At 42.0% G+C, this 18,114-nt stretch overlaps 1 protein-coding gene across 3 annotated transcripts in view; it reads right to left on the bottom strand.

The window, feature by feature from the left end:
* Positions 1–18,114, bottom strand: part of TASOR (transcription activation suppressor) — a 75,649-nt gene that overhangs the window by 22,441 nt on the left and 35,094 nt on the right. For 2 of the 3 annotated variants that reach the window (XM_040359251.1, XM_040359248.1), the window contains exons 12-17: positions 16,790–16,862; positions 16,637–16,711; positions 13,862–14,500; positions 9,016–9,455; positions 6,502–6,625; positions 610–669 (exon numbers count right to left, since the gene is read on the bottom strand). In XM_040359251.1, the coding sequence (XP_040215185.1) occupies positions 610–669; positions 6,502–6,625; positions 9,016–9,455; positions 13,862–14,500; positions 16,637–16,711; positions 16,790–16,862 (1,411 nt within the window). The remainder of the gene's footprint in view (positions 1–609; positions 670–6,501; positions 6,626–9,015; positions 9,456–13,861; positions 14,501–16,636; positions 16,712–16,789; positions 16,863–18,114) is intronic. The other variant, XM_040359250.1, reaches the window with a different exon arrangement.

Below are 18,114 nucleotides of genomic sequence, written 5' to 3'. Positions count from 1 at the left end.
CCATGTAAGTATTAGACTTCAGGGTCGCTAGGCTGCTGGTGTCTAACTGTATTCAGAATGCTCCTGTAAGCGCCAGTATAACCTGACAATGAAGTGTCTCTGTATCCCTCAATAGACAAAAATTCATTTTAGAAACACAATTTGTCACTGTTAACAGAAATAAGCAGACATGAAAAATGAGCATGTAGATGAGATGGATTTTATGAAGGAAAATGATCTGTACAGTTCTACCAGTAATTTGTTTTCTAGTGCATGTATATTTATTGTTTTTCTATGCTTTGGAGGAACACTCCTCTTTGGGTGATCCTTTTATCACCGCAGGGGGAATTTTTGATACTACATGTGTTCACCAATAAAGTCTTCATTAATTGCTGATGGTTCTCTGTGGTTGATTCACCTTCAGATTTTCCTGTGGGATATCTTTGTGCCCCACATTCCCCATTCTATATACTACCAATAATTAGCTACAAAACTATTTCTCAAGACATTTTATACTACGCCAACCTAGGCTTTAGTTTTACAAGGACACTTGGTAGAAGCAGTCCTGCTTCTGTACACAGGCATGTATAGCAGGTTCACAGCAATAATTGATTAAACTGGCCTCCTCACCTTGTTGGTTCTCATCTCTAAGAAATCCAACATGATCCTCAGGAACATTTTCTTCCTCTCCTGGGGAAAACCAGTAGTTAGAAATCATGGACTCTTATCTAAACTCTAATGGACTCTAATGTACTGAGCATAACACTACCAAACCGCTCTTGAAAAGCTTCTAACAGAATTAAAGGGTCACTAAAGGAAAAATATTTTTTTGCTGAAATGACTGTTTATTGGGTATAGAGACATAAAAGTTAACTGATTCATTTTAAAAATGATTAAAAATAGATTAAATTCAATCATATAATGTGCCTCTAGTTTCACTTTCGGTTTTAAACTGGTTCCATGTTTCTGTGAAGTAAAGAGACCCACAGAACAAAAACAAACAAATCCAGGGCAGTGTTTTGTTTTTAAAATGAATCTGATTGGTTCTGAGGAGTTTTAGACACACAGTAATGACAGCTTAGACCACCGTGAAAAGCTCCCAGTACTGTGGTTATAAGGAAACAGGCAACCAGAAGTGTGGAGATCACAGCAGAATTACAGCTACTTCAAAGCAAAAACGAACAATAAGGACACAAAACCAGTACTGCAGTAAGGTAAAGGAAGCTATTTAGCTAAAAAAAAAATTCCTTTAGTGATCCTTTAATTTGTTCCAGGTAATACAGGCATTGAACATAAATATGCTTGACAATTTGACAGATAGAACTCTCATGACAACCTTTTCAGGGCCCAAAAAAAAGCAAGAGATTTAAGTATCATGCTATGTATAAGTTGAAGAGCAAAACCTTTCAAGCATCAAAAGGTGCTTCCCACTTGTATGAAAGGGGACCAAAACTTTAATCATACATGTGCTTTCCTGCACACGTTCACAAAGCTTAGAACAGGTTGGCAGGACTGTGGAGTCGTGTTGCATGGCCAGCTTGAAGGCATGCAGTAAAGATATTTCAGAATAAATAATTCTGGAAGGTGCACAGCAAACTTGAACTAAACACATAGGGCCAGATCCACGTAGAACGGCGTAATTTTAAGCAGGCGTAGCGTATCGTAGTAACGCTACGCCGCCGCTACTTTGACAGGCAAGTGCAGTATTCTCAAAGCAAAGTTGCGGCAGCGTAGCGTAAATAGGCTGGCGTAAGCCCGCCTAATTCAAATATGGAACATGTGGGCATGTTTTATCTCAATGTATTGTGACCCCACGTAAATGACGCTTTTTATGAACGGCGCATGCGCTGTCCGTGAAAGTATCCCAGTGCGCATGCTCCAAATTAATCAGCAAAAAGCCAATGCTTTTGACGTGAACGTAAATGACGCCCAGCCCTATTCGCGAACGACTTACGCAAACAACTAAATCGACGGAAAATTCGACTCTGGCCCGACGTCCATACTTAACATTGGCAGCGCCTCATATAGCAGGGGTAACTTTACGCCGGAAAAAGCATAACGTAAACAGCGTATCTGTACTGCGACGGCCGGGCGTACGTTCGTGAATTGGCGTATCTAGCCAATTTACATATTCTAGGCGTAAATCAGCGTACACGCCCCTAGCGGCCAGCGTAAATATGCAGTTAAGATACGATGGCGCAGGCGACTTACGCTGGTCGTATCTTAGCAAAATTCTGGCGTATCTGATTCTTTGAATCAGGCGCCAAGATACGACGGCGTATCTGGATATACGCCGTCCTATCTCCTACGTGGATTTGGCCTATACAAACTATATTAAAATCTAACATTTATGCTCAATGGTCTTAATACTACCGTTATAAAATCCAGAGCACAAAGACTAAAGTGCTGGATATGCATGTTTTTTTTTTTATTCCATTAACAAGGTTGGCAATAGTACCAACAAATACTTTACACTACTGCCAGCATTTCCACCAACAAAACCTTCACAATCAACATATATGCTGCTCAGAATATAGTGGTGTAAGCCATAAGGAAAATGGGGTTGGTTCAGAGACATCCAGGCTAGGATTATGGATTCTGGTTTATAGTCCTAATGCTTTCATGAAATGAGATCATGCCCAGAGCTGTGCACCTACACAATGATTAGCATTAAAAGTATATTTTGTGAATCTCTAAGACTGCTATAAAAGCAATTCGTATTCTGTATCACTACAGAAATTGCTTTTGAGATTACAGTTACAAGAGTCTCTGGAGTAGTGTTATGAGACCGAGTTGCTCACTGTCAACAGCCCTGCTTTCATTAACTCCCACATATGACAATTGAGGGTTTTTATTCTCCACACTTTCTAGATTTCTATTCCAGACCACAGATGGTGAATTGCAGAAGAGCGTCAAAACCAAAATCAGTTGGAAAACCATTGTTAAAAGAGTTTGGGTTATCTTTTTAGGCTTAGAAATGATCACTCTCTCATAATATTATATATTTTGTCTTTATTTTTCAGAAAATGTCTTTTACAAATTTACAGACTACCACCCAGACTGTCACAGAGCACAGAAGTGGTTTGCTCTCAGATAAGTCTCTTAAGTGAAAAAAACACTTGTATGGAGCTGTGATCAACAGCGACTCTTCCGGCTCATTCAGCTGTGTGCATAACTTTAGACAGATTTTAGCCATTTACATACATTTTTAGTAAAACGGTTAAAACCAAGACTGACCATACGATATTTTTTTTTTAACCAATGAGTTGAACAAGGGGGGGGGGAATGTAATCTGTTCCACCCCATCCACTTATTCAAGGTGGAAGGGGGAACCACTACTGCTGTGCTATTGTGTTTTGACAGAGGGGAGCCTTCCCTGCCTTAACACATTGATCAGTGTCGCTGGCTATAGCTGGCAAAACAAATCATTCGGAAAAAGACAGGCTGGCTGTACAGAAGTAAATGGGTAGATCAAATGCTATACAACCAGTTTGTCAATACATGGATTGACATTGAAATTCCTGCTGAACCAACCACATTTTGATCCATGCATAGTCAGCTTTACCTGTAAAACATGTAGAGCTCCCATCTAGTGTCTGGATCAGTGTTGCCAACCTACCAGATTGAAATTTACTGGCGCAGCCACGTTATTACTGGCATTTCACAAAAGTGCAAATTTCAGTATTTAGGCTACAAACAAGTACGCTAGGCAAATAGCAAATGTGATTTAAGGTTGATATTAAGGTAAAAAAACATTATTTTTGTTATTTCCGATATAATAAGGTCAAATTATTTAGTCACATCACCCCCTGCCACCAACACCCCCTGCCTTCACCCCCCTCTGCGGTGCCTCCAATCTCCCCCTGCGGTGCCACCAACAATCCCTGTCTCCATCCCCCACCCTCTGCGGTGCCACCATCCCCCTCTGCGGTGCCACCATCACACCCTGCCTCCATCCCCCTCTGCGGTGCCACCATCACCCCCTGCCTCCAATCTCCATGTGCAGTTCCAAACCAAACTGGTCTCGGCTATTTTTACTTGTACATTCCCGCAAACACGGACATTTACGAACGGGGGAAAAAGTGCCCGTTTTTACAAACTGTTCTTAAAAATACGGACGGTTGGCAACACTGGTCTGGATATTCGCAATTATTTTACACTTAGTCTGAGAAATTCTTGAGAATTTAAACACTTTAGCCACAACATATGTATAAGCATATTTCTAAATGTAAATGCTCCAAAAATGCCAATTTCATGCAATGTGTAATAACAATGACATTTATGATCTGCAGATGGAAGATGCTTATAAAAAATATATTCCATGCTTTGTGGTTATAAAAGCACCGCACATCCTTTTCCATTCTAGATTCCCCAGAAAATATATTGCTGCTCACAAACCTAATACCTTGGGTACCCTAACAAAGCATTGTGTGACTGACTATAAAGTTGACCATACACAAAGATTCCCTTTTTCTTTTCATTCAGCCAGGGAACAGAAAGAAACAAAGAACAGATTCCTCCATCCAAACACAAACAGGGCAGATTGTAGAATTCTTACCCATCACCCCGCTCCCCCCCCCCCAATCAGGATACGATTTTGACAGCGGGACCCACCGCTGTCCATACACTGATCAGTGGCTGCAGCCGATGATTGACAATATTTTCCAGCGTGTCCCTTTGACAGAAGTCAAACAGTCAAATCAGGCCAATCCCTGCTGCGCCAACCAAATTTTGATTAGTGTATGGCCAGCTTGACATCTCTTATGACAGTTCAGCTAGTTCTTGATGCTTTTTAATGAACCTTCAGTCTAAAACTGAAAGGACGTGTTTCAAATACACTGTTTTTATTTACTAAAACTGGAGAGAACAAAATCTGTTGCAGCTCTGCATGGTAACCAATCAGCTTCTAAACTTCAGCTTGTTCAATTAAGCTTTGACAGAAAATCCTGGAAACTGATCGGTTTCTATGCAAAGCTGCACCAGATCTTGCATTTCCCAGTTTTAGTAAATCAATCTCTATATGCAACAAGCAAAACAAAAAGATTCAAGAGGCTTTCCTGGGTTACTACAATTTTCTTGTAGCTCAGCCGGGCATACATTTTTTTACAGCATCTGACATTCTATTGCAACGTTTTTAATAAGCGGTATTTGTTGGTACCATTGCCAACCTTGTTAATGGAATATATATCCCAACTGTCCCTGACTTTGAGGGACTATCCCCAAGTTGGAACACAGTCCCCATCACCTCATTTGCTCTGATCTATATAGTTGTATATATGATGCACTTTTTTTCTTTCCAAAACTCGTTTTTTTATTTTTATAATTCGCCTTTAAGGGGGCGTGTCCTATGCCCATGTACTTTTGCCAATGGGTGTCCCTGGTTCCCATATCAACAAGTTGGGAGGTGTGTGTGTGTGTGTGTATATATATATATATATATATATATATATATATATATATATATATATATATTAATATATTACACACACACACGCTAAACATGTACATATCAGTCATATGTTAACCGAGCCATGCTGCTGCTAATCACTAGCAGGTAATATCGGAAATCAAAGCATCCACTTTTGAATCAATTGCACAGTGTGAGGTGTAACACAAACATTTTTGCACTTTATTACTACAATATGAATGGACCTAAACAAAGATCAAAGATATGAAGCAGAAATTATACTACCTACAAAAGGTTCATCTATTGATGAAAGGTTTCATGTAGGGTTGTCCCGATACCACTTTTTTAGGACCGAGTACAAGTACCGATACTTTTTTTTATGTACTCGCCGATACCGAATACCGATACTTTAAATATGTCCCCAAATGCAGCCATGTCCCCAAACATATGCAGCCATGTCCCCAAACATATGCAGCCATGTCCCCCCCACATATATGCAGCCATGTCCCCCACATATATGCAGCCATGTCCCCAAACATATTGCAGCCATATCCCCCCACATATATGCAGCCATGTCCCCCATCATATGCAGCCATGTCCCCCATACCTAATGATGATGCCACCGCCGCGGTATCGGTACAACCCTACTTTCATGTGTAGGGAGTTTGTTAGGCCTAGTGTACTCTTCTGCAACATGGATATTCATCTTTGACCATGGCAGCACCACACATCAGCTAGCAGATGTATAAGGCTGTGTTTGCAGGCATGTTTAAAAAAACACACAACAGCTAGATAAGGCTTTAGTGGTGTTTAGAAGACAACTTTACACCTAAAAAGCGACAAGCCGAAACATGATTCAGAGCCTCCGGACAGCCTTATAACTAGATCCCCCATCAGAATTTTTTTCAGACTTTGACAGGGGAAACTGTACAGTGCATCACTCTATGACAACCAATATCTGTTTTTTCAAGAAATGCAACTTCAGTAACAAATCTGGCAGGTTTATTTTCTTTCCTTTAGGCTGCACTTAACGCAAGGGTTCTAGAAAAAGCCCTCCTAGGACACATATTCCTCCACGCAAACCTGAATACTTGAAAAGGGCAGGTTAATCTTACCTGTAATTGGAATTAATTTCCAGTTCATTTCAGTCTCCACATTGCTGGAATTAGAGTCTTGCTGCTGATAGATTTCTTCAGTAGGTGTGCTGGGACAAGGACTGGCATATCCTGAATATGGCCCCTGGGCAGAAAAAGGTAAGTTGTATTTGATTATTTTATGAATAGCAATTTAGCTGGAGTGCTAAGGGGTCAGAACTAACCTGAGTTCTGACAGCAGCTACATGCATTGCACACAAAATCTAGGAGACATGAGGTTTGGCCAGTCTTCAGAGGACCTCTAACTCTCTCAGTAATGGCAATACTCATTCCTTTCAAAACTGATGCACTCAGAAATTGTTATTCTTCCCAATAAAACTGATTTAGAAGCACTAAATATTATGCTTTATACATCCCGAAATGTAACATTTAAAAGCACCTCTGAAAACATAAGTTCACATTTAAAGTGGAGTTTAACCCAAAAGTGACAGGTACCTGCTCCCACCTCTGTTCTGGTCGCTTTAGGAGATCGGACGCAGAAGTTCTCCTTCTCAAAGTCTTCTGGGACACATGACAGGTGCAGTGGGAACCCAGCTGTGAAGCCACAAGCGGTCACAGCCGGGTTAATGTAGTAGAGATGCCGGCGCCGCCGAGGGAGGACATGGGGAGAATACGGCTGGGGGCGAGTACATCGTGAGACAGGCTAGTGTACATTTATTAAAACTTAGCAGCTACAATTTTTGTAGCTGCTGACTTTTAATACCAAAAAAAAAAAAAAAGACGAACTATGCTTTAAAGGGGTTGTAAAGGTTAATTTTCTTCACCTTAATGCACCCCATGCATTAAGGTGAAAAAAATGGCAATGACAACTCTCCCCCCCCCCCCCCTTTTACTTACCTGAGCCCGTTCACCTGCTGCGCTCGCCTCCGACGTCTGGCTCAGTCTGGCCGTTTATTGGCTAGATTGATAGCAGCGCAGCCATTGGCTCGCGCTGCTGTCAATCAAATCCAATGACGCAGCGTGCCAGCCGCCGAGGGACCCCAGAAGACCAGGATCGGGGGCCACTCTATGCAAAACGAGCTGCACAGTGGAGGCAAATATAACATGTTTGTTATTTTTTTAAAACAGGAACCTTTAGTGTCCCTTTAACACTGGGGGAGAGAGAGAGAGAGATAGAGAGAGAGAGACTGGTAAACTTGTTAGCATCACGTCTGGGTAGACCTGATCAGAGGATTTTACAGTATGGCTCTGTTCAAAATATAGCGTCCTGGATCGCTGCAAAACGCAGGATGCTCTTGCGATCCCTGTTACTTTGAATAGCAACCAAATCGCAGCATGATTTTGCTGTGATTATCGCCCGGCAGCTGCGATGTGGATGCCAAATTAACAGGGATCACAATGGTGTCCAGCGATTTGCAGTGATATGGAAACATGGCGATTCCGCCCGAGATCCTAAATGACAGTGTGAATGGAGCCTAATCTAGCCTCCATGACATACAACCAATATGATTGGTTAACTGTCAGCAATAGATCATGAAAATATTGTGTAGGCCATGACTGTTATACACACATGAAGGTCATTCCAAAAAGTAAGATCCCGGTCAAAAATGACTTTGTATGATTATGTGACAACTTCAGATTATTTGTTTTAACAAGACTATGCTAAACATTTGACACCAGACAAGTCTGGCTGGCGGTACTGTGCCATTTCACCACAAATGCTGCTTTACTTGAGTGCCTTGATTTTTTTTTTTTTTATTGGTTTCATTAAGGCCTATTCCTTCAAGAATATGTCTGTCTATGATGATCCATTGTAAAATTGTCAAGATGGAAATGGCTACTAATTATTTTGGCTATGATCTACTGAGGCTGCATTCACACCTGAACGTGGCGTATTTTACCACGATTTGCCGCGACAAATTGCGGCGTTTTGTCCCGCGACAAAACGCGGTAAAATACGCCGCCGTAACATAGGGGTGATCAACATTGTCGGCTATGGCCGAACGCCGAAAGCCGCCTGAAAAAAAGGTCCGGGACTTGTTTTGAGCTTCAGGCGTTTGGCGTGGAGATGTGAACCATCTCCATAGCCGACAATGTAAAATCACCCCTCCAGCGTATTGCAGGCTGCAATAGTGTCGCGCTACAGGCGACAATACGCCTAGGTGGGAATGCAGCCTAATACGTGTTTGTGAAATAACATGTACGACCGTAAACAAAACTTTGTGATTAGCCTTTAGATGGGAGTTTAGAAAAAAAAAAAAAATGGTCTGGTTTAGTTTCACCTACGTTTCAGGCCTAATTTACCTTACTCAAAAACTTGTCCATGCACTTTGCATGTGTCAACATTTATCTTTCACTTGGATGTCAGAAGTTGCACTAGTAAATACAGCTGGATAAAACAAACTGCCTTCATTTCAGGCTGTAAAGCAACAGCATGTGATTTTAAAAAGGGAGCGATTCTTTTCTACACCCACTGTAACAGTTTTCAGCAAAAGATGAATTCAAAAATTTAAAGTGCCACTAAACTTTACTTACCTGAATCATATCCTCAACAGGCAGCGGATCACTCCCATCGTCTATGTTCTGTACCTGGGCAATGTCCGCAACAGGCGCAGCAGGTGCTGCAACGCTCTCTGGTACATTCTCACTTTGGGATTCCACAAAAGTGCTTTCAATATAAGGTGTACCAATGTCTGGGGCAGTTATAATAGGTTCTACACTAGTAGGAACATCGCTAGTCAATCCCACAAAGTCCAAGTTCGAAGTCTCAACACTGATTGCATTTTGAACAGGCAACAAATTCTTTGGGTCCAATAGGCCAGAATTTGAAAGTTTTTCAAACAATCCTTTACAATACTCTGCATCAGCCAACAGCTGCTCTGATGCAATTTCTTCTTCATTCTCTTGTCTCAGATCTGTATCCTGTCCACCAAGAGCAGATATTAAAGAATGTGCAGATTCCTCTGGATCGTGACCTTTGAGAAAGGAAACATGCCAGTTATTCCAGAGCATTCACACACAGGCCACACAATACAGTACCAAGGTAGTACACACACACCAGTTAAAGCACCAAGTATAAACATTCTTATTAAAATCTCACATTTGTTTCATACCTGCACTGCCAATACCCTGCAGCCTTTTGGCATCCACTGTCAGAGGCTGTCTTATAACTTATACAAGTGCTCTAAATCTGTCAATTCTACCCTAAAGTGAAAATATATATCAATGTGCAATTACATAATCTGTACTCCAAAAAAGTGTGCATATACTGTGCAACAAAGATTTGCTGAAACCTTAAGCAGAGCTTACGCACAATGATGTCACCACATTCCTATGGAGAAGGAGGGTTCAGTAATGTCACAAGCACTGGAGCAGCTCTGGGCGTGCTTTCCAGGGCTGTGAAGTCGGTAGATAAATGTTTAGACTCCTAAATGTTCCGACAATCTAAATTTAGTAGGAGTCGGAGTTGGAGTCGGTGCATTGTTTGCTGACTCCGACTCCAGGTACCCAAAATTTCCTCCGACTCCACAGCCCTGGCACTGCTTTCAGACCAAACAATTGCAGGCATTTTACCCTAGGTACTGGGATAGCTTTATTGTAAAGGCATGTATCACACAGGCTTCAGTTGTGCTTGAGGACAGTGTGAACAGCGGCTACAAAGCATTTGCAGAGCTTTCAGCAAGCGCTGAAGCTTTTAAAAGTACTTCAGCACCAGTTTGAAAATGCTGAACACAGATGCTAACGGGATTGCTGGCTGCCACTTAAAACCATCTACTAGCAGGCTTCAGCACTACTTGATTGTTGAAAGCCCGCTAGCAGCTTGCTTAAAGTGACAATCAGCACTCCCATTATGATCTGTTTATAACATTTTCAAACAGGAGCTGAAGTGCACTTTAAAGGGGTTGTAAAGTCAGATTTTATTTTATCTTGATACATTAGGATAAAAAGCCTTTTGTGTGCAGCACAAATCAGCCCCTCTAATACTTACCTGAGCCCCATCTCTTTCCGTGTCTCAGCCCTCCGGGACTCTCCCTCCCGATTGTCTGAGACACAGCAGTGACGGGCATTGTCCCCTTCTGCTGTCAAAGTTAGTTAGCCAATCAGGAGAGAGAGGGGGCAGGGCCGAACCATAGCTCCATGTCTGAATGGACACAGGGAGCTGTGGCTTGGCTGCCCTCATAGCAAGCTGCTTGCTGTGGGGGCACCCGAGAAGAGGAGGATCTGGTCTGCTCTGTGCAAATCAGGTTTGTTTTTCCTATAAACATAAAAGATTTTTCAATCAATTTAAAGGCTTAGAAAAATCTGCTCGAAGCTCGTCCAATGCTTTACAAAGGCTTGCTGAAAGTTTCAGAAAAGCTTGCTGTTTACACTGCTCTTTTACAAGCAGAAAAGCCCATTAAAAACAGGCCTAGGTGTCTCTTTATTAATACATGTGGTACACTATGATGGTTCCTCTTTTTGATCGTCATTCTTGCTGTTTGTAATAAAAAGGACTTGAAGATCAATTTGTTAAAATTGGTCTGGTGATTTAAAATTCTACTGAGGTGTGCGCACGATTTGTGGTGAATTGGAGGCGATTAACCACTTGCCCTCTGGAAAAATTACCCCCCTTAATGGGCAGGCAATTTTTTGCGATACGGCACTGTGTTACTTTAACTGACAATTGCGCCGTCGTGCGACACTGTACCCAAACATTTATGAGCTTTCTTTTGGTGGCATTAGATTGCCACTGGGTTTTGTATTTTTTGCGCTATAAAAAAAGAAAAGAATGACAATTCTGAAGAAAAAAAATTTTTTTTTTTTACATTCTGCTATAAAACCTATTTAATAAAAAAAGTCTTCATAAATTGAGGCCAATATGTATTCTGCTACATATTTTTGGTAAAAAAAAAAAATACCAATAATCGTATATATCGATTGATTTGTGCAAAAGTTTACAAACTACGGGAAAATGTATTTATATATTTTATTTTAACGGCGGCCATCGGCGACTTATAGCGGGACTGCGATATGGTGGACATTCAGAGACTGACACTTTTTGGGGACCAGTGACACCAACACAGTGATCAGTGCTAAAAATATGCACCACACTGTACTAATGACACTGGCTGAGAAGGGTTTAACATTAGAGGCGATCAAAGGGTTAACCGTGTGCCTAACCAGCGTTTTACTATACTGTGGGAGGTGCTTTCACTAGGGAAGACATGGATCCTTGTCCCTGCTTTGCAGGGAGACAGGATTCACGCCTTCCCTCCTGTCAGAAAGACAATCTGCCTTGTTTACATGCATTCTTTCTGCTTGATGATCGGCGGGCACCGGCGGACATCAAATCCACAAACAAACGCTGCTTGAATCCTGCTGTGTGTGATCACAGTTGGAACAAGCTGCCAGCGGCACTCATGCACGCCCCCTACCCTAAAGGGCCGAATCACGTATACACACACACAATCCGGGACAGAGGTGCGCTCCTGTAGCAGTAAAACTGCTATAGGGCAGACCTTAAGCAGTTAAGGAAGATATTAAAGCAGAGTTACACCCAAAAGTGAACTTCCGCTTTAAGCACTCCTTGCCTCCTTACATGCCACATTTGGCATGCAATTTTTTTTTGGGGGGGGGGGGGTGTTTAGCTGGTTTTGAGAGGGACATCTTGTCCCACTTCCTCCTTCCGTCTTCAGGCCGCTTAGGTGATTGCTCCATCTCTGCTCCTACCATCTCATCTTGCCTTGATACAGCTTAAAATAGAAGTAAAATTAAAAGTGTTTTTTTTTTGGGTAACAAAGATCCTGTTTATTTTGAAGCATATTATACAGCACAGTGCTTGTGCTGTGTAATTTGGCCCCCTGTAAAACCTGAAATATCTGGCTGATCCTGCCTGGCTCTGCCCTCCCCCCTGTAAACTGACCGCAGTTTAACATGATTACTGAGCCCCGATACCTTGGTCAGTTTACATGACTCCGTCATCCACAGTCTCCTGTCCTCTACCCGCCCACCTGTCCACTACTCCCATCTCGCTGCTAAAATTACAGATAATTTCTCACATCCTCTCCATTTAATGGAATCTGCCCGGGTCTGTTTTATAAAAATAATGCAGCTATATACCAAATTTCAGAGAGCCGCTCACGTGACCGGCTCTATCCTTTTCCCCTCCCGCTGCAGCCGTCAGGCCAAGAAAGAAGAGATACAATATAAGGAAAAGACTGCGCTAGAACCCAAGTGATGTGAAAAAGCTGCCAGCACTCCAACAAAGTCTAACAGAAATATAAAATAAATAGTGCAGCGCTAAACAATCAACAAGTGGTGAATAATATAAATACCACAATGTGATAAGAATAGAAATGAAAGAATATTAGAGGAGCCAGAAGGCTTCAATAAACAATAAAGTCTATGTGAAATAAAATGTGACATAATCCTTCCCAAATGATAGCACAGGATGCAGGAATGGTAAGTTGACTGCTGAAATGCTCAGGCTCCTCATACAATAAATGAATGAGGTACTCTTACCGCAACTGATGGACTCATCTGTTATATGGGTGGGTCAGATGGGCTTGGGGTCTCAAAGACCTGGATCAATGTAGGAGAAACTCCGTGGTTTCCATGGGGTCTGGATCAGTCCTGTGAGAAGTGATCTGGTGTGCTGCCCCTGTTGATGACTCTTAGTCTAAATGCATCAGGCTAGCATTACTGCAACCCACATTGCTTTTTAATTATCTCATTGTGAGCAACTTTATTTTCTTTGTCATTTTCTGTATGGCAAAAGGTAATAAACAACCTTCATTGGTTTGTTTTCTTTTCTGTTCCTTTTCCATTCATTTGAAGCTTGTACGGATCCTAATTGACATTTACCTGCTATTGGAAGGAGTGCTATTTCCATGTTCAAGCACACCAGATCACTTCTCACAGAACTGATCCTGTGCCATCATTTGGGAAGGATTACTTCACATTTTATTTTACATAGACTTTATTGTTGCCTTTTGACTCCTCTAATACTCTTTCATTTCTATTTTTATCACATTGTGGTATTTATATTATTCACCAAGAAAGGAGAGAGCCAGCCAGTAACATGAACGCCGCTCTAAAATCAGGTATATAGCTGCATTAAAAAAAATAAAAAATAAACAGACACGGGCAGATTTCATTCTTAAACAGAGGATTGTGTGAATTGTATATAGTGGGTTAACAACCACTTTAGGAAATGTATGCAAAGCGCTGCAAAATGTCCAAGCACACCCTACCTGCCCGGGACGTTTGTTTTTTCCATTCTCTGTGTTGCCTGTGCATACCACATTGAGACTTGATTGAGATTTAAAAAGCAATTCAAGCTGATAATTATTGCAACTACATTAGGTAGCTGATCACTTTCAATAATCTTGCTAAAACTTACTGTTCTGATGCATGTAGTCTTCATATTTTGGATGTTTCCATTGTGCCTCTGGACTGGTTTCCAGCTTTCTTTTCACACCAGTGGTTGCAACATCATCTGTCTCCAGATTACCCTTTTTCCTAGTCTGAATTAGGTTTAACAAGGAATTCACTCTGTCTGGATCAAAAAATGAGTTGTCAGGAAGCACGTCATGCCCAGTCGCTTGACTAACGATTGTTTCATTAGGCTCCTCCTCCATGGGTTCATAGTCAGAGATGGGACTGAACTGCTGAACCCGTCTAGTCTCCGTGATCAGTTCCTTTGCACGCTTTACTAGCAATGAATAAGCATCCGATCCTTTCAGATAGCTTTCAACAACTCGAAGTATCCCACTCTTCTCTCTTGGTGCTACAAACAAGATTTTCTTCTCATCGCAACCCTGTTCATAGTGTCGAAGCTTAAAATCTTTGTGTTTGTAAGCTGAGTCTTCTCGTCTTTTCAAATACAAGTGCACATGTTTCTCCACAACAATGTTGAAGTTGTCAGAAGTGTCTGAATGAGCCTTATTGATGGCATAGTGTAAAGCACCAAGAAAGGTCAAGAACTCGGGCATAATTTCATTGCTTTCTGTGAAAGTGGGTTGGACTTTGAAACGTGATGCTGAATTAAAAGGAGGATATAAAAATGTATATTAAGTGCAGGTAAACATGCATTTGAATATCTTAATAAAAAGAAAAACAGGATAAGCTATGAGAAATGTTTGTGCAAATCCAACCACCAGAAGAAAGGGAATTTTGTACTCACTGTAAAATCCTTTCCTTGAGGGACATAGGAAGTCATTAACAGGCTAGTTATACTGCCATGCATGCCTTAAGCCCACTACACGGGCTGAATACCAGGCAGTATTGGCCGGTACAATAAATACCAGCATTACATTTGGCCCGTGTGTACGGTAACCGGTCCGGCTTCTATGAAAGGGGTATGACGGAAAAAGGTTTGCCGATCGGCATCTGTTGCCATGTAGCCAATAGCTGAGAGCGCTGACCGGTGTGTTCTGGCGGGGGAGGCAGTCTTTGGGAGCTTCCTTCCAAAGATCTGCACATACCTGCTTGGACATTCCTCACTGATCCTCTTCCTACTCCTGTGACATCACACCAACAGCAGCTCACCTCCCGGGAGTACCCTGAAGCACGGTCCAGTAACCAGAGCAATGACTAGGAGGAACAAGGAGGATTGAGCAGTCACCACAAGGAGGATTGAGCGCTCACCACAGCCATAAGAGCAAAGAAGCAGCGGAGCACTCTCCAGCTTCGGTCTCCTCTAAGATACACAGCTCTCAGCTACCTGCACTGGAGGCGTCAGAAGCTGACATGCAGATCCCACATCTACAGAGGTACCTGGGGCCAGTGGGCACACAGGCTGGGGAGGAGGGAGCCTTGTCAGATAAGGCGGATCCCCAGCAGCCTGCTTCGTCAGAAAAGCTGACTCTGAAAGATGTATTTCTGTATTCCATACTACGCTGTCAAATTAATTTCAACAACTGTGCTAAGAGGTCACCACTATGCGTCATGTCATGCAGAAAGTGCGGGCCTGCACCTCTGCTCTGGAGGGTCATGTCAGCAACATCTAGTGCAGTGGTTCTCAACCTGGGGGTCAAATGATGATTTGCCAGGGGTCACCAAATCCTGGGCTGTTCCTGAAGCCCATACCGCTCTCTCGCAGCCTTTTGCGGGCCCCCCAGCAGGGCTGTTTTTAGAGCCAGTGGCCGCTCAGCTGGGCTGTTCCTGTGGCCCCCCACCAAGGAGTAAGTGAAGGAATAAAAATAGAGAATACATGGAAGGGAGAGGAAAAGGGGAGGAACCAAGAAAAAAGGAGAGAAAGAATAAGAGAAATAACAAGAAAGACAGTTAGAGAGAGGGATGGGGGGGGGAGCAAGACATTAGGATAGAGAGAGATACAAGGGAAGGAAAGGAGAACAGAGAGAAAGAGTGGTACATCCTAAAATGTACCATAAGGGGTTTTAACACTGTACGAGTGGAAGGGACCCAGGGAGCGCTAAATGTCTGTGGGTTAGGGTGCACAAATTACTTGTCTTGCCACGCAAATAATTTTACTGTTAGGGGTCCCCACAACTTGGGAAATTTTATCAAGAGGTCAGGGCGCTAGAGGGTTGAGAACCACTGATCTAGTAGATGAAATGCCCCCCCCCTGCAATGGCGGTTAGGCTTCAAACGAATCACACTAGCGGAACAGATATTGAAAATGGGTTCCGTAGAAACAACATGCGGATCTTAGGCCTCTCAGAGCACACAGAGGGGAGAAATCGCACTAAAATTATTAAGGATTGCCTTAATAATTTTGGGCTTCTAGAAACCGTTGATAAGCAGAGCTTTTCAACGTTCTTCGCAGTAAAGCGCGCACACGGAATCTCAACCAGACTTCTTCCTCCTGGGAAATTTCCAAGACCATTCATACTGAAGTTACTACATTCTAGGGACAGATAAAATCCTGGGTACTGTCTGGCGTACAGTGCGCAATAGGTGAACCATCTAAGGAGGTTATTGTGCAGCAGCTTAAACACAACTCTTTTTGGATAAACTTGAAGTGTACACACCAAACACTTCATTCATGTCACTCACTGTACAGTACTGTTATGCCATTTTGTACTGTGTGCTACCATAAAATGCAGCATGTCTACACTTTATTGCAGCTGCAGGCTACATTGCAGTGTGAATGAGACACACCAGAAACAATTTTTTTATTTTTAGAAAAAATAAATAAATTTCACACACTTACCAGATTGTAAAGTCTCTCTGGACTGCCGATAGATGAAGAGAGCGTGCAGTGGGTAAGGTTTTTTACTCTGAGAACCTGAAATTGCATTTTTTTTTTTAAAGCAAACTGTTTATTTTTTTCAAATATTTTTAAAAGTCAACATAGTACACTTACCATACACAGACCCCATGGGTGTTGGAAAATAGAAGAATAGGAATCCTCCGTCTGGCAGTGGTTTAACTAAAGCCTGTGAAGCAGAATCAATCTTCATTACAAAATCTTCAAATCACAAGTCTTTAGTCAGAGTTTAAGTAATGATTGTACAGCGCAGGGTGGAGGGGGAGCGTTGACTGTATGTCACACCAACCAATCAGGAAACAGATTCCTATAATCATCCTAATACAATGAGTTTTCTGAGAAGCTGCTATTACAACAAAAACATTGTCGCTTGCCAAGTTAACACAAGTCCCACAAAGTAAATGTGTCAATAGACCATATTACAATATAAAATGTGATGTTGGTGGACTATCGGGGGCATGAAGAGTGTCATAGGCTTTATACCTGCACCAGTCTAAGCTCAGAAAACTGAGCACATGCTGCCCCCTAATAAAGGGGCACAAGCCTCTTAATATCTGCTCTCTGATCTATGTCATGTCTGACAGATGGCACAGAGAGCACTTCAGCTTGGGCTAAATGCTCCAAACATTCTGCCGAACATTCTCCCCACCACCTCTCTGCTCAGAGAGGGATGTGAGCTGTAAGCCAGGTGCAGTCTGGCTGGGATCTACAAAGTTTTCTATATTGAAAAGTGCCACCACTTGCCAACCAGGCCAATTCTGACATTTCTCTCCTACATGTAAAAATCATATTTTTGTTAGAAAATTACATAGAACCCCCAAACATTATGTTTTGTTTTTTTAGCAGAGACACTAGAGAATACAATGGCGGTCATTGCAACTTTATGTCACATGGTATTTGTACAGCAATTTTTCAAATGCGTTTTTGAGAAAAAGAAAACGGTTTCATGCTTAAAAAAAAAAAAAAAAAAAAAAAACAGTAAAGTTAGCCCAATTTTTTTGCATAATGTGAAAGATTAAGTTACACTGAGTAAATAGATACCCATGTCACGCTTCAAAATTGCACACGCTCGTGGAATGGGGCTAAACTTCGGTACTTAAAAATCCTCACAGGCGACGCTTTAATTTTTTTTACTGGTTACATGTTTTGAGTTACAGATGAGGTCTAGGGCTAGAATGATTGGCTCTTGCACCAAGTTCGCAGTGATACCTCACAGGTGTGGTGTGAACCTCGTTTTCATACGTGGGCAGGACTTGCGTATGCAAATTAAAATTAGTTTGACACCTAAACATTTTTTTTAAATAAAACGATCGCTTTTATTCCTACTACAAGGAATGTAAACAACCCTTGTAATGGGAATATGGCACGACAGGACCGCTTTACAGTGAGATATGGGGTCAATAAGACCCCACATCTCACCA

This window comes from Rana temporaria, chromosome 7 (genome assembly GCF_905171775.1).
Source record: "Rana temporaria chromosome 7, aRanTem1.1, whole genome shotgun sequence".
Taxonomy (NCBI): Eukaryota; Metazoa; Chordata; class Amphibia; order Anura; family Ranidae; genus Rana; species Rana temporaria.
This window is presented reverse-complemented; position numbering and strand designations above follow the sequence as displayed.